This window comes from Stylophora pistillata, chromosome 1 (genome assembly GCF_964205215.1).
Source record: "Stylophora pistillata chromosome 1, jaStyPist1.2, whole genome shotgun sequence".
NCBI lineage: Eukaryota > Metazoa > Cnidaria > Anthozoa > Scleractinia > Pocilloporidae > Stylophora > Stylophora pistillata.
This window is the reverse complement of record NC_142519.1, coordinates 19,207,143-19,220,076: the sequence shown is the minus strand read 5'-3', so window position 1 is coordinate 19,220,076 and position 12,934 is coordinate 19,207,143. Positions and strand designations below refer to the sequence as shown.

The 12,934-nt window shown below is 37.2% G+C and overlaps 2 protein-coding genes across 4 annotated transcripts; both read right to left on the bottom strand.

Annotated features, from left to right (window-relative positions):
• Positions 1-4,174: 4,174 nt before the first annotated feature.
• LOC111319941 (large ribosomal subunit protein uL1) lies at positions 4,175-6,668 on the bottom strand. Its single transcript, XM_088742127.1, has 4 exons — positions 6,540-6,668; positions 5,590-5,891; positions 5,258-5,430; positions 4,175-4,412 (listed from the first exon to the last, which is right to left on the bottom strand). Exons 1-4 carry the CDS (start codon positions 6,584-6,586, stop codon positions 4,242-4,244), a joined length of 693 nt encoding a protein of 230 aa, XP_088598253.1. The 5' UTR covers positions 6,587-6,668; the 3' UTR covers positions 4,175-4,241.
• Positions 6,669-7,864: 1,196 nt separating this feature from the next.
• On the bottom strand, positions 7,865-12,898 carry LOC111343023 (peptidyl-prolyl cis-trans isomerase FKBP5). Of its 3 annotated transcripts, none has more exons than XM_022950157.2 (8): positions 12,742-12,898; positions 12,574-12,645; positions 12,114-12,274; positions 10,614-10,697; positions 9,872-10,057; positions 9,108-9,158; positions 8,787-8,837; positions 7,865-8,395 (listed from the first exon to the last, which is right to left on the bottom strand). In XM_022950157.2, exons 1-8 carry the CDS (start codon positions 12,857-12,859, stop codon positions 8,270-8,272), a joined length of 849 nt encoding a protein of 282 aa, XP_022805892.1. In that variant the 5' UTR covers positions 12,860-12,898; the 3' UTR covers positions 7,865-8,269. The 3 variants fall into 3 exon arrangements, with proteins under 3 accessions (XP_022805892.1, XP_088598252.1, XP_022805893.1); XM_088742126.1 differs by having other exon boundaries at positions 12,580-12,645; XM_022950158.2 differs by having other exon boundaries at positions 8,381-8,519.
• Between the last annotated feature and the right edge of the window lie 36 nt (positions 12,899-12,934).

Sequence of the window (12,934 nt, the reverse complement as noted above, 5' to 3'; positions counted from 1 at the left end):
TGGGTAGCCTCTCTTTAGCAAATGCGCTTTGAAATTTGCAATTTTCTCCTCGAACATTGTTTGAGAGGAGTTCGTTCTGAGAAGTCTAAGGGCCTTTCCTTTTATTAAGCCTTTCTTAACTCCTTGTGGGTGACAGGAACTACAGTGTGCATACTGAAATGTCTCAGTTTGTTTAAAATGAGTACGGCACATCAAGGATTGCGTCCTTTTCGAATCGTTCGCCTTTATAGATGTAGGTGTCTAGGAATGTTGTTTCCTTATCGGAAATTTCAGCCGCAAATTTTATTGTTGGATGATGATTGTTTGCTTTTTCAATGAAACGTTCTATTGTTGCTTTGTTTGTACTCCATAGCGAGGAGATTTCGTCTATGTACGTTTATGTACGTTTCCAAACGGTTTTGTCAAGGATTTCAGTGTACAGCACAAATATAAGTTCCGCTTCGCATCAAGTTCTGTCACGCACTCCCCGTAAATAAATATCCGCGAAATTCGCCCGCTGAAACAAAAGTTTGGCGTGTTGGATAATAAATAACTTATTAGACGTTTTGTTGTGTAGTATCGCTGAGTATTTTTACTCGTTATTTGTATTTTGACTCGCCATACGGGCTCATCAAAATACGGTACAACTCGTAAAAATACTCAGCGATACTACACAACAAAACGTCTAATAAGAGATTTATACGAAACGCACTAATTAGAGAGACAATAACAGTGTGCTGCAGTCAGTGAGGACCTTCAGTACTTCTGTGATTTCAAAGATAGAACTGAAAGAAATGCAATGGTGTGTGTGTTTTTTTCCTAGCTTCTTTAGACTACCATGAAAAATAAATTCTTTCAACAGGTACATTTCAAACTTCATTGCAGTTCTCAAAGAGCTATAGAGATTCGCGTTGGTATGGTTGTTATTAACTATTTTCAGACAAAACAAATGTATTATCAGGGCGGGTACATTTAAATAAAAATAAAATAATAAGAAGAATAAATAATGAAAAGAAGATACTAGGAATATATACACAGATCCACATGGATAGAATTAGTTTTATTCTAGACTAACTTAAAGAGGGAATTATTAGTATCTTGCTAGTTTTTTCTTAAATTAAAATGAATAGCCAATGCCCAAACCCTCTCTCTCCTCATCATTCCATGTATGAGATTCGCTAAGATCGAGATACGTTTCAATTTTGAGGCAGAACCTTTCCTGTGCTGGTACTCGACACGCCTCTTTCCAACGAGGCGTTGAATTTAAAGACTGAAAGAAAAAGGCAAGTTATTATTTTTCATGGCGCAAATGCATAAGAATTTGCATTGACAAATGACTATTCCTTTGCTTTCTTTCATTCCTTACTCGTTGAACAATTAAAGCCTTCTTTCTCTGGCTAAAAGCAGCCATTCAGCTTCGAAGGTATAGTTGGAAATTTTGATCGAATCAGCTCTAAAAAAGTACCAATCTACCGTATGAGAAAATGATCAGAAAAAAAATGGGAGCGAACGGAAATGAATCAAGAGCATTCGAGTGCCGTGAACCACACCTGGTCCAGTGAATGTTCGGTGTAAGAAGTGATTGGACAAATTTGCCTTCCTAATGTAACTTGTTCGTGCTTATGATTAACAGAGTGATTAAAATGTGAAATCAATAAGAAACCACTGAATCTTTCAAACTGAGCCGGATCATAAAAATTCCATTCAATCTCGTTTACTCAATAATTTAACGTAGATTATTCCGACAAAAAGTTGGGTCAACGTCTGTGGTTTCCGCCCTATTGGTTATTTATCCATCAACAAATTGCCTCAACTCAACCCAGGCCATTTACACTTATAATCAAAAAGATGTTTGGTTTCTTTAGTAACATATGGAATTGATGGGCAGCTTGAAGAGGATTTCATGATCCAAACAACGTCCACTTAACTGCCGCTCCATGCACTGAAATAGACCTAGAATACTCCTGCAAAAACATTGTGCCCATTGTCTGCGGTTTTTCCGGCCTTGATGATTTTTGAGCGAATAACCGTGATTTGCACCAAAACAACCTTAGAACAGACGGCACATTTGACGTCAGCAGTGACATTTCCTGCAATTAGAAATTTTCTTCTTATGGTCCCTCGAGGGCATGGCTGCAACACCTGCCTTTGAATCTGTGTTTTCTCACCTCTGAAAGTAAACTGATAATCGACTTACAGCGTCATAAAAAATACGTAGGTTCTAGGTACTGTGCTCGTTTTAACTGAAATCAACAAAAATATGTATAAGTGCTCGAAAGATCGGGTGACGCACAAACACCTCACGATTCAGTGAATTTCAAGAGCTAGTGTGAGATAACAGTCCTTTCATGATTAAGAAGCTTTTAAGGGTGCATACTAATAGTGGAAACAAATTCAAGAATAAGATAAGTTCTACCGGGGAAAAGATAAACTGACAGGGATGGTGTTCTTTTCTATCCAAGTACTCTTGCTGATTGTAGAACGCAAAGATAAGTCAGTTGAAAAAAGAAATTATCAAGTTAACTTTCAACTTATCAGACCAGTGCGGAGTTTAATTATATCCCAATCATGTGCACGAGTGGCCAACGCATAATGGGCAATTTTTTTTTTTTTTGGAAGATGTGGTCTGCCAACACTCATCCTTTTGTCATCTTTGCCACTTAATTTTGAGTCCCAAGTTTTATTCATTTTCCTTCTGGATTTCTTGATAATCACTTTTGTAATGGCAATCAATGAATTCAATATGACATAAATCAAAGATAGATCTACGTGCTAAAAACAGTGAATGTCTACCCTTAGCTTAGGGCCGACAGGCTAAATGTCAAAATGTAAGTGTTAGCATTCTAGGCAAATTAACACTCCATTAAATGCGAAAGCCCGATTAACTATGGCCTGATGGACTCTTTCGAGTTGTTTACCATACCCACATTTAAGGATTTCCATTATTAAGGGAAGCCATTTAGGTTGTAGAGTATTCGTAGAGTCAAACAAAAGATGATTTGGATTTTACCATGATGTAACTAAATAAAGCTAAGAACGCACATTGCAAGACTTGAGCTCATCCATTTATCAATGACCAGAATGTATGCCCTGTCTAATAAAGTACAACCCTCTTAGGAAAGGGAGGCAGGAAAAAAATACTGCAGGGCCTTATCACAATCTCTATTCCTCTAACAACAGTATGAATATTCTACCTTTTCTCCATACATTTCCTAATTAAAGCGCTGACAATGAGAATTTGTTGAGCAATCAAGAACTTCTTCAGTTGGTGATCAAAGGCTTAGGAATGGAGAGACCCTATCCTCAGGTGCAATCTACACATTAAAATAATGAGACATGTCAAAGATACTTTTGTGACTTGTTTCTTGCTATACTTACATAAAATATTACAAATAAGCTTTCTTGATGAGGTCATTACTTGGAACTTTTAGAGATACAAGTAGAGTCAGTAAGGAGGGAATTCCATGACGGACAGTTATGACTTGTGCGACCATTCTATACCTTTTTCTAGCATTGAGTTACTTTATCAAACAAACGAGGTCTCCGTTTAAGTGAAAGAAGGAAAACAGGATAAAGAATATTTACCAGTTTACTGTAATTACAGAAGACTAGGGCCCAGTTGTTTGAAGGCCGATTAGCACTAACCCAGGGTTAAATCTTAATCCAGGTTTCTATATTTCTCTGATAAAAAGCCGTTTCGGGATAATTTTCCCAATTTATTTTAGGGCATTTAATCATCAAATTGTAGACAAAAGGAATCAAGCTGAATTTTCTTTTAAAGCTTTCAGATCTGAAATTAATTTCACACTAACCCTGGGTTATCTTAACCTACTTTTGAACAACCCAGCTCAGGTTATTCTTGTCTCTAATTAGCACCTAACTTTACAGAAAACCCCAATGACCTCAACCAGGTGTGAAGTTGGATAAAAATCAATACCTATGTATAACCAGGTGTGAAGTTGGATAACAATCAATATGTATTACCAGGTGTGAAGTGTTGGATAACAATCAATATAGAGACACAATTTCAACTTAGCCGCTTCGACAGCCTATGTACATACAATTGCCTCCAGCACATTGCACATAAAAAAAAAAAAAAACGATAAAAAAAAGGAATACGTTTTGGAGAGGCTGATTGATCTGCATTTCCAACTGTAGCCTCAATCCCACTCTCCATTGAAACAAATGACAAAGGTTAACATATCAATGCACTTTATTGACTGCTCATAGTACGGCTAAAAGTACATGTACCGCACAAGTGCCTAATACAGACGTTGGGGTTTTCCCATGGTGCTCTTGATATAGAGTGCACGTACATTTTGCCAGTTCTTCTTCAGTAAGGACACCAAGAAATTGACAGCTAAATAGACATTTGCCGCAAGTTCCTCATCAGCCATGTCAACATGACCAATAGCCACAGCAAGACAGAGAACCTATGGACCATAAGTAATGCAAAACAATTATTGTGAAGATGGCAGGCATTAGTGTTGTTTTAAACATAAGTCAGCATATGGCATAGAGCTGTCTTCACTTGAGTGGTGAAAAGAAATCTAAGATTGCATAAGTTTTACTTAGCCTTGCATTGTAATTGGACTGAAAATGTGCACTACTTGTTTCTTTCAAACTGATCAGGTGCCCCATGGAAACCAATCATCACTTGATTAGTCAAATTTCCTGTGCTGTGGCCAGTTTGCTTGTTTTTTCTTTACTTTGAATGTCAAGGTTCTTATTCTGATCTGGCACTGTGATTACTCAGTTTTTGTTTGAAATACTCAATCAAAAAGAGCTCTACACAGTGGACATGAATTGAAGTTTACACATCCCATCCCAAGGATTCCCCCCTCCCCGGCTTCCAAAATACATTTAATGTGCATTACAGTTACACTTTGATGACTTAAAGTCATTGTGTGATTTGATATTTATCGACCAAACGGTCTCCCCACAGATTTAAGACCCTGGGTGCAGGTCCGACCAGAAAATGTTTCCTGGTCTTCCAGAATATAAGGCCTTACCAGTGCTCAAAGAAAATCTTTTCTGCTGACTTACTCTCCCCTAAACATGTTTGTCCATCACCAATGTAAGTTCTGTGATTAATTAACATAAAACGGTTACTCACCAGGAATGATTACTACGCGAGTTTTTGGAGTTTCAAGAAAATGTACCATCTCTTAGGTGAACTGTACATGCGTAGACAATAACCCTATGCATAGCCCTAGTTGATTTAATTTCCCATTAAGTTACCATGAGCACTGTGCCTTATTTCTGGTGAACATCCTACCTTCTTCATTTGAAACTTGATTGTGGAGCGCACTTCCTCGACTTTCTGCACCATGTTGTCATTGTGGGTCAATGCTGTGGGAAACTTGCCAGCCTTGTTCAGACCAGGTCCCAGGATGCGAGGAATCTGTCTGATGAGACTGTCAGAGGCCAGGAAAGCATCATACTTTTTGGCTGAAAATTAAGATATCAAAATGAGAATATGAGAATCTTTGAGTTCAAAGACAACACAAGAGAAACATATGAGAGAAAAAAAAAAAAAAAAAAAAAAAAAAAAACTCAAAGACATGGCAGCGCTGTCAATTGAAATGTATACCAAATTGAAAGACTCACCCAGCTTCTTAACAAGTTTCTTGTTCTTGTTTAACTTTTTCAAAGCTTCCGCATCCATACAGGGGATGTCATTTGCCTTCGCCTCATCACAATGTGAAGCATCACCAAGGATACAGACCTTGAGTTTAGGTCGAGGAATATTCTTAAGCTTCACAGTTCCACTGAAACGCTTGTCCTTCTGAGGATCATAATTCTTTAAACTGATTTGGAGCTCAACAGTTTCAGTAAACTTTCTTTTCTTGTCCTTGGCTCCTTGAAGGACAGCACCACAGCACTCGTAAAGTGTATCACGGTGGAGCTTACTGGTAAGAGAGTACAAAAGAATTTTAATTTTCTTTAGTTACGTACTTACGTCAGTTTTCAATGATCTTTTAAACTTTGTAGTGGGCAAGTTTTGTTAAGTTACATTTAGATGCGTTACAAGCAAGTAAAATAATACATAATCAGGATGATCAAGAAACAGTGCGCGATTCGCTGTAACCTTGATGACGACAGTAAATAAACCGGTGTTTCCTTTCTGAGAAACTGAAGATCAATTTCAAGTGGTTAGGAATTTCTTCAAATAACAAAGAGAGGCGAATTAAAGATAGAAGTCTGGAGTACACTGTATAACTCGAATCTCGAAATAATACAACTCCTTCCAACTTGATATCAGGTGACCAAGAGATATTCCAATCACCAAAAGCGTGTTTGGGTCACAGTCAATTTCGTTGTTCAATACTTCAGGGAATTGACAGTACTCGACTATTTTTCATGGCCATACTGATCGATCGCCATGTTGCCTCAAACTCCTCGTTCGACAATCTCCTCACATTTAATCTTGATGAAATGGTTGGAGTCGTATACTTCCCAAATCAAACTTATCAACACCTTTTCAGTTTATTCCCGCATGATTTGGCTTTGGATGGCCAATAACAAGTAAAAAAATTGAAGATTGCACAAGCCTTTACCTCATATTGCTAAACTCGGCGAGCAGACGAAGAGAGAGAGGACGCATTAAGGCGAAAAGCCGCAATTATACTGCGGGCGCGTCTCTATTTCCACCCAGTATTCCACGTGGGGTTTATCACGGTAAAAAAATGTTCATTTCCGGGTTATGGACATCCTGAATGGTGACCTTTTAAAATAGAGATTACCACGTCCAGGTGTCAGGCACAACATGCGAAAGACGAGAAAAAGATTAAACTATCCCAGACAGAAAATTGGTTGACATAAAAATTCCTGTGTAGGTAATTTTTCTTTCTAAGGAAAGGATGAGAAACGTGAATGAGAGAGTTAATCTGTACTTGGATACGGAGGTCAACACTAGAAAAGTAGATCGATTATGAAAACATTGTTGGTACATTTCACAAGCAATAGTGACTTACAACAGGATTAGAAATCACATTTTTTGGCAACTTTTCTGACAAAAAAAGAGTGATCCAGATGACGTCAATGACATTTTGCTCTTGACCGACAAAGTTACATGTTTCCTGATATGTTCAGATTCGTCATTTTCTCACTCAAGGTACCATTTTTCGATTTTTAAGTATTTTATCATAATTTTTGTAAATATTTTAGTGATTGTTAGAAAATTAAAGTTTATGATTTTTCTCACTCAAAGTATCAAAGGTTTGGGCCAGGTCGACATGATGTTCTGTTTGACGTTAATCTTTTATTGCGTTCATTTCAGTCGCGCAGAATAATGATGTAAACGTGAGGGTGGCACCAGAGGCGAGTCACAACTGTATAACTGAGCTCAAAGTTTTCGTGCTCAACATATACACAGGAAACTTTCGTTATGGCTGATTTTAGCCATACACAGGGAATTTCTCACATAACATCCATTTGTAGGGTGTGGTCTAGCTGGATAACCCCTTCACTCACAATGTCTGGGCCCAGTTGTATGAAGGGCGGGTTAGGGTATCCTACGGATAAATCGCTACCCGGCGGATTAGTGATAGGAAAGCGTATAGCGTTCTGGCACGGATCCAGGATTTAGTCAAGGGGGGTTCGGAGAATTGTTCCCCTTCTGAGGGGTCCAAGATTTTGAAAATTATGTCTTCGGAAACATGATTTCCAGCGTTTTGAGAGAAAATTTAGGGGGTTCGACCGAACCACCCCAGGAACCGCCCCAGGCGTTATCCACTGGATAGAGTTTTATCCATCGGATAGCGTTGTCCAACCTTCAAAAAACCGGGGCCTGATGGTTAATTTTACTCTGAAGCTGCTTCACATTTCCTTGTAAATTGTTTACAGAATTCAGTTATTGGTTAAGATAACAACTTCTACTTGATGAGTTTGAGCTAAAAGATTTCCATCATTTGTTTGCTGGATAATGTACAGATATTATAGGGGAAAGGTACATTTTAAGTAAATCTTTTCTGGGAGTTAAAACTTATTCCCTATAGCTCTGTTAAGTTGGTGGAGAATCCGACCACAAAATAGGAAGGTCTGAGGTTCGTCTGCAGCTTTGAAACGGAGACAGAGTTTGCCTAAAAAAAGATCTTCGCTGGCCGTTGACTGATGTTAGGGGTCCTGATATAGACCAGAAAGTTGGACAGTAAATTACAATGTTGTGCGTTACTACAGATCTTTACTATGCAATGCGTTTCAGCGTAGGTAAGGATAGTGAAAATCAAACTGTAGTGTTCTCAGGGACTCTCCCAATCTTGTGGGAAAAAGTCCTGCCAATCGACAGTTACATGTTGCGTCCAAACATCACACCTAGTGCATTGGATAACTTTTCATCGTGTTTCTGTTCCTTCTGCTTGAGAATTCTTAATTGATCTTTTACTGCTCTGTTGGACGGGTCATATGTTAGAGCCTGAAGAAGAAAAATAGCTTATTGCGGGTGATATCCTGACTCGTTAACTGAACTCAAATTTACTGACATCAAACTGAGGAATTGCAATGGTTTTCATGCCTCCTTCTCCTTTCTAGATTTTTGCCTGTAAAGAAAGCCCATAAAAAAAAATTGAAATTATCACCATTCCGTATAATTTTATTTTGAGATTTGCTGACATAAAGTGTTTCATTGGGTTAGGGAAAGTAAAATACGTTCTCACGATTACGTGTAGTACACTAGGACCAACATATCACGGTTGAAACCAGGATTCTTGATCCTTACTGACCGCTTTTCGAGATGGAATGGCACTCTTAAAATTAATTAACTTGCCTGCGACCTCCCCCATGTTAATGTAAACGAAAGCTAGTACCTTCTCTAAATCCTCTCTTGCCTTTTCGAATTCATTCAAGATAACAAATGCCTGTGAAGAATTACGACACTATTCATCAAAGTAAATCAAGTACAACTATTCACATTACAACTAAAAATAAATTTGAAACTTAGCTTTGGTATGAAAAACACGTAAATAAGGAATATATCCGCCTCTGGACGATACAGTTTAATCACGTAACACCGCTTATTGCTCTCACGGTCAATTTTTAACAACATCTCAAATACGGTAACCTTTCGTTAACAAGTAAATAAACGATTTTAAGGTGGAAAAAAATATCTTTATATCAAATCGTCTCACCTGTCCTCGTCTGAAGAGAGCTTTAACGTTTGTAGGCCACAGACTTAGTACCTACAGTAGGTATTCAAAGAAACATGAAAACTAAAATAATACCACTACGTGTAGTACACCTAGCTATAATAAAAATAATTAACTGACGTTTCTGAGGGACTGAAGGCAACTGGAACATGTGCTTGATGTCAAACAGTCAAACTAGGAAGCTCTTATTCTAATATTCTAGACCAAACAGTGTTGATCAAAAATCTGTTGCAATCCCTAGGAAGAAACCCCTTACATTCTGTTTCATTCTTTCTGACAAACAAATCAGTGTTTTAAAAGCTCCCAAATGAAGCTATGATATAAAGTTACATTTTAAGGAAGGAGACTTGAAAAAAATCAAAATAAATCAAACACCCCCTGAAGGAGCAAAGGGCTGCGACTTACTGCTTATAATCAATCATAAAAAAAAAAACATTTCAACTACAAGATCAACTGAAAAAATAACCACCAGTAGCCAAGTGTAGAAATGCTCGCTAACTATTTGCCAATTTGTCTTGATAACAATGTTTACCTTGTTTTGACTCTATAAGTTCAACTAAATTTGTGATTGATAGGGAAAGAAAAAAGTCCTAACCATACAATGCTGTAACATGTAATTCAATGGGCTCAATATTAAAATAATTATGACAATGGTTTTCTATGTGGAAAGCCATCAAGCAATGTAACTACATATTCAAAATTATTACACTTATAAAGTGCACAACTGAAATGTAGTCATTTCTAACCTTTGTGCAGTTTAGTGCTACAAAGTCATACTGCCCAAGCTTTCCTTGGCATGCAGATAAGTTGAGAAGACAAGTAGCTCTCAGTTGTTCTTGATCTTCTTTTCGTTCAGACAATTTATCTTCTATTAGGATCAACTGCTTGAGGGCTTGGCTATAACGTCTTGCAGCGCTGGTCCAGTTTCCAGACTTAAAGGATACCAATCAAAAAGGATCATTAGGAAAATGTTTTGAAGGCAGCCACACCAGAGGTTGATACAGAATTTTTCTAAAAAGGGGGTGCACCACTGAAGGACATAATTGGCAGGGGACATACATATGTAAAAACATTTTATAAGCAAACTACGAAGGAGAAGGCTCGTGACTTGGCAATAACATAATGTGAATGGATGACAGACACCATCAGAGCTGTATGTCATGCAACGCCACCACTGTGAACTTCAAACTGCACTGGTTTCCAAACCAAGCAAGCACAGTCTATTGGGCTGAAAAGTTGAAAACAGATATGAATTTAAACCCCTTTATGCCTGGTGAGAATTAATTTTTTCGTGGCTCTTTATAGTTTTAAATTTTGGAATTTGATGACATCACATGAAAATGATTTAGTATTAGAATGTGAGTAGAGAGATTTACCCTTCAACAACTCTTTAGGGCAGTTAGGGAGTGAACTGAGAAAAGCCTGCAAAAAATGAGGTACAGATGTATGTCAATTTTTTTAAAAATGAACTAAGAAATGAAAGGTAACCTTAAAACAATCTGTTCCTTTTTCTTTGTGATGTTTGGCAAGGGACATTTTATCCTCTGGGATAGTTTCCCAAGGCTCTTTTGCCTGCAAGAGAAAAAAAAAATTGAGAAATGTAAAGCGCATGTGTTAAGATTTTCCATAATTATGATACCAATTGTTCTGGATACAAAATTATACTATAGATACCTCTCAAGCTTGTATGTTTTGTTTACCCATATCAGGTAGTGTGATAATACCCTAAACAACTTTCTCTTTCAGATTTCTTCTTACTCTGTCACATGCATTTCTTTAAATTATGCACAAAATATAAAGCTGGGAATAAATCCCTTCAGAGCTGACATGAGTAAACAAAACAGAGTGAAGATGACAGTGATCATTGTAGTAACACTCATTAAGCAGTAGTTGAAATAACTGGGAGCTGGTCATTTTGTCGCTTCATAATAAATCTGTGTAGCAATGAATGAACAACTTTCGATTTATACATACAGTCAAACCTTGATTATCTGAACATCAATTATCCGGACTTTTTGTTTATGCAAACTTTTTCTCTAGCCCCATTTTTTTAATGAATATTAATAAGCTTTGATCTCCAAAACTAAGAGGTAACAAATTCAGAGATAATGTTTAAAGCCAGGAAAAGTGCATTTAAAGCAGTGCACTACCTCCTCCACTTTAAAAACATTGAGCACTTGGAGACAAAAAGCATTCTGATGCACTCAGCTGAGTTTTAATTGGTTCAATATTATTGTTTTGTAAGGGAATGTCATGCTTGATCAGTTCGATAAGTGTGGGTTATGTAAACACAGGTGAATGATCATAACTAAAAATGACATGCCTTTAAAGTGAAAGCGATCTGTTCTCTTGATAAAGGATAAATAAATAGTTATTTCATAAAGGAGAAAAAGGAACAAATTTAGTGCTTGAATTTGGCATCAGCAAGCAACAGATCTCTGATATGCGCAAGAACAGGGATAACATCCTGAAATTCACCGACAACATTGAGACCAGCAAAGGATTGAGGCGAAAGTCGCTAAAGCTTGCATGCACATGAGTATAGGTGCAATTCATAGATGTACGTGTATTGGTAGTCATCGAAGTGGACTTTTAGAATTAAAAATTAATGTGTTATCTTTATTTCTTTGGCTTACAATGTTGTCAATTAATATTCATATTTTCTATTATTCAGACTTTTGATTATCCGAACTATATCTACCCAAGTCCCTACGAGTCCAGATAAGCAAGGTATAACTGTATAATTATATGTGAAGTGAGGATTACTGAAATGAAGATGAGATGGAAAAATTCAGGCTGGAATGGCTTTGTTGGCTGTGAGCTCAACTGTTTGCTCAGTTGTTGAGGCACTACATCTACTTATTACAGAGGTCATGGGTTTAACTCCAATACAAGCCTGAATTTTTTTCACAAGCTGTATCTCTATAAGATAAAAACCAGCTAAGATGATTGCTGTAGATATGAATCAATATGTACAGCACACTGTACCTTGGAGAAGGAAAGAAGCTCAATTTCACATTTAAGATCCCTTTCATAGACAATACCCAGCTCTTGGCACAAATCCTCGTTGTCAAAAGGTATCAAGCAGATTTCCTGAGCATGCATACACTCAAGGCATTTGTCCAAGGTCTCAGATACTTCACTGTCACCTTTAAAGTAAGCAAAAAAACAAAAAAGGAATAGATGATCAATAAATGCATGCTTCGGCATGATCCTTCTCTCTCTTTGTTAGTTACAAGTAAATTACTAAATTTGAGCCATCGCCATTTTATGTATTTAAAAGAATTTACAGAAATAGTGGTATTTTGGGAACAGCTAACATTAATCAATCCAGAAAGATCGATCTTTAGCTTGTAATGCAGTGTTTTGGATGATGATAATGGCGATTCGTGAGTTGCAAATACGCTAGAACATGCAAAGAAATCAAATTTATAAGTTGATTAATTACCTTCACCTATAACGACTTTCTTCTGAGCATTGTGAAGGACTGTACCATCCGGAGGAAAAATCTTCAGTTTGACTGCAATGAAGCATAACTATTCGTTAAAGAAATCGATAGACAATTTAACATTGCAAAAGAAATAAATAAAGCGTAAAATTTGACTCAAACCCTCACTATGACAAGATGATCCATAATTCGGTGTTTCTAATCCAGTTCCTTTTCGAGTTATAGTCCTCGGCAGGGCTGAAACACGAGAATCAATCATTTTCATCCGCCATATTGGAACAGACATAAGCTTTGTTGTGATTGGTGAATGATTTGTTGTGTGGGTGAATGGACCAATTACACAGCTGTTTATATATTAATG

Coding starts and splice junctions, on each gene's coding strand:
- LOC111343023 (XM_022950157.2), bottom strand. CDS start 12,859: ATGTCTGTTCCAATATGGCGGATGAAAATGATTGATTCTCGTGTTTCA. Junction 12,646..12,741: donor TTATGGATCATCTTGTCATA/GTGAGGGTTTGA, acceptor GCTTCATTGCAG/TCAAACTGAAGATTTTTCCT. Junction 10,058..10,613: donor AAGGAACAGATTGTTTTAAG/GTTACCTTTCAT, acceptor GTATCCTTTAAG/TCTGGAAACTGGACCAGCGC.
- LOC111319941 (XM_088742127.1), bottom strand. CDS start 6,586: ATGCGTCCTCTCTCTCTTCGTCTGCTCGCCGAGTTTAGCAATATGAG. Junction 5,431..5,589: donor GAAACTTGTTAAGAAGCTGG/GTGAGTCTTTCA, acceptor CTTAATTTTCAG/CCAAAAAGTATGATGCTTTC. Junction 4,413..5,257: donor TCAAGTTTCAAATGAAGAAG/GTAGGATGTTCA, acceptor TATGGTCCATAG/GTTCTCTGTCTTGCTGTGGC.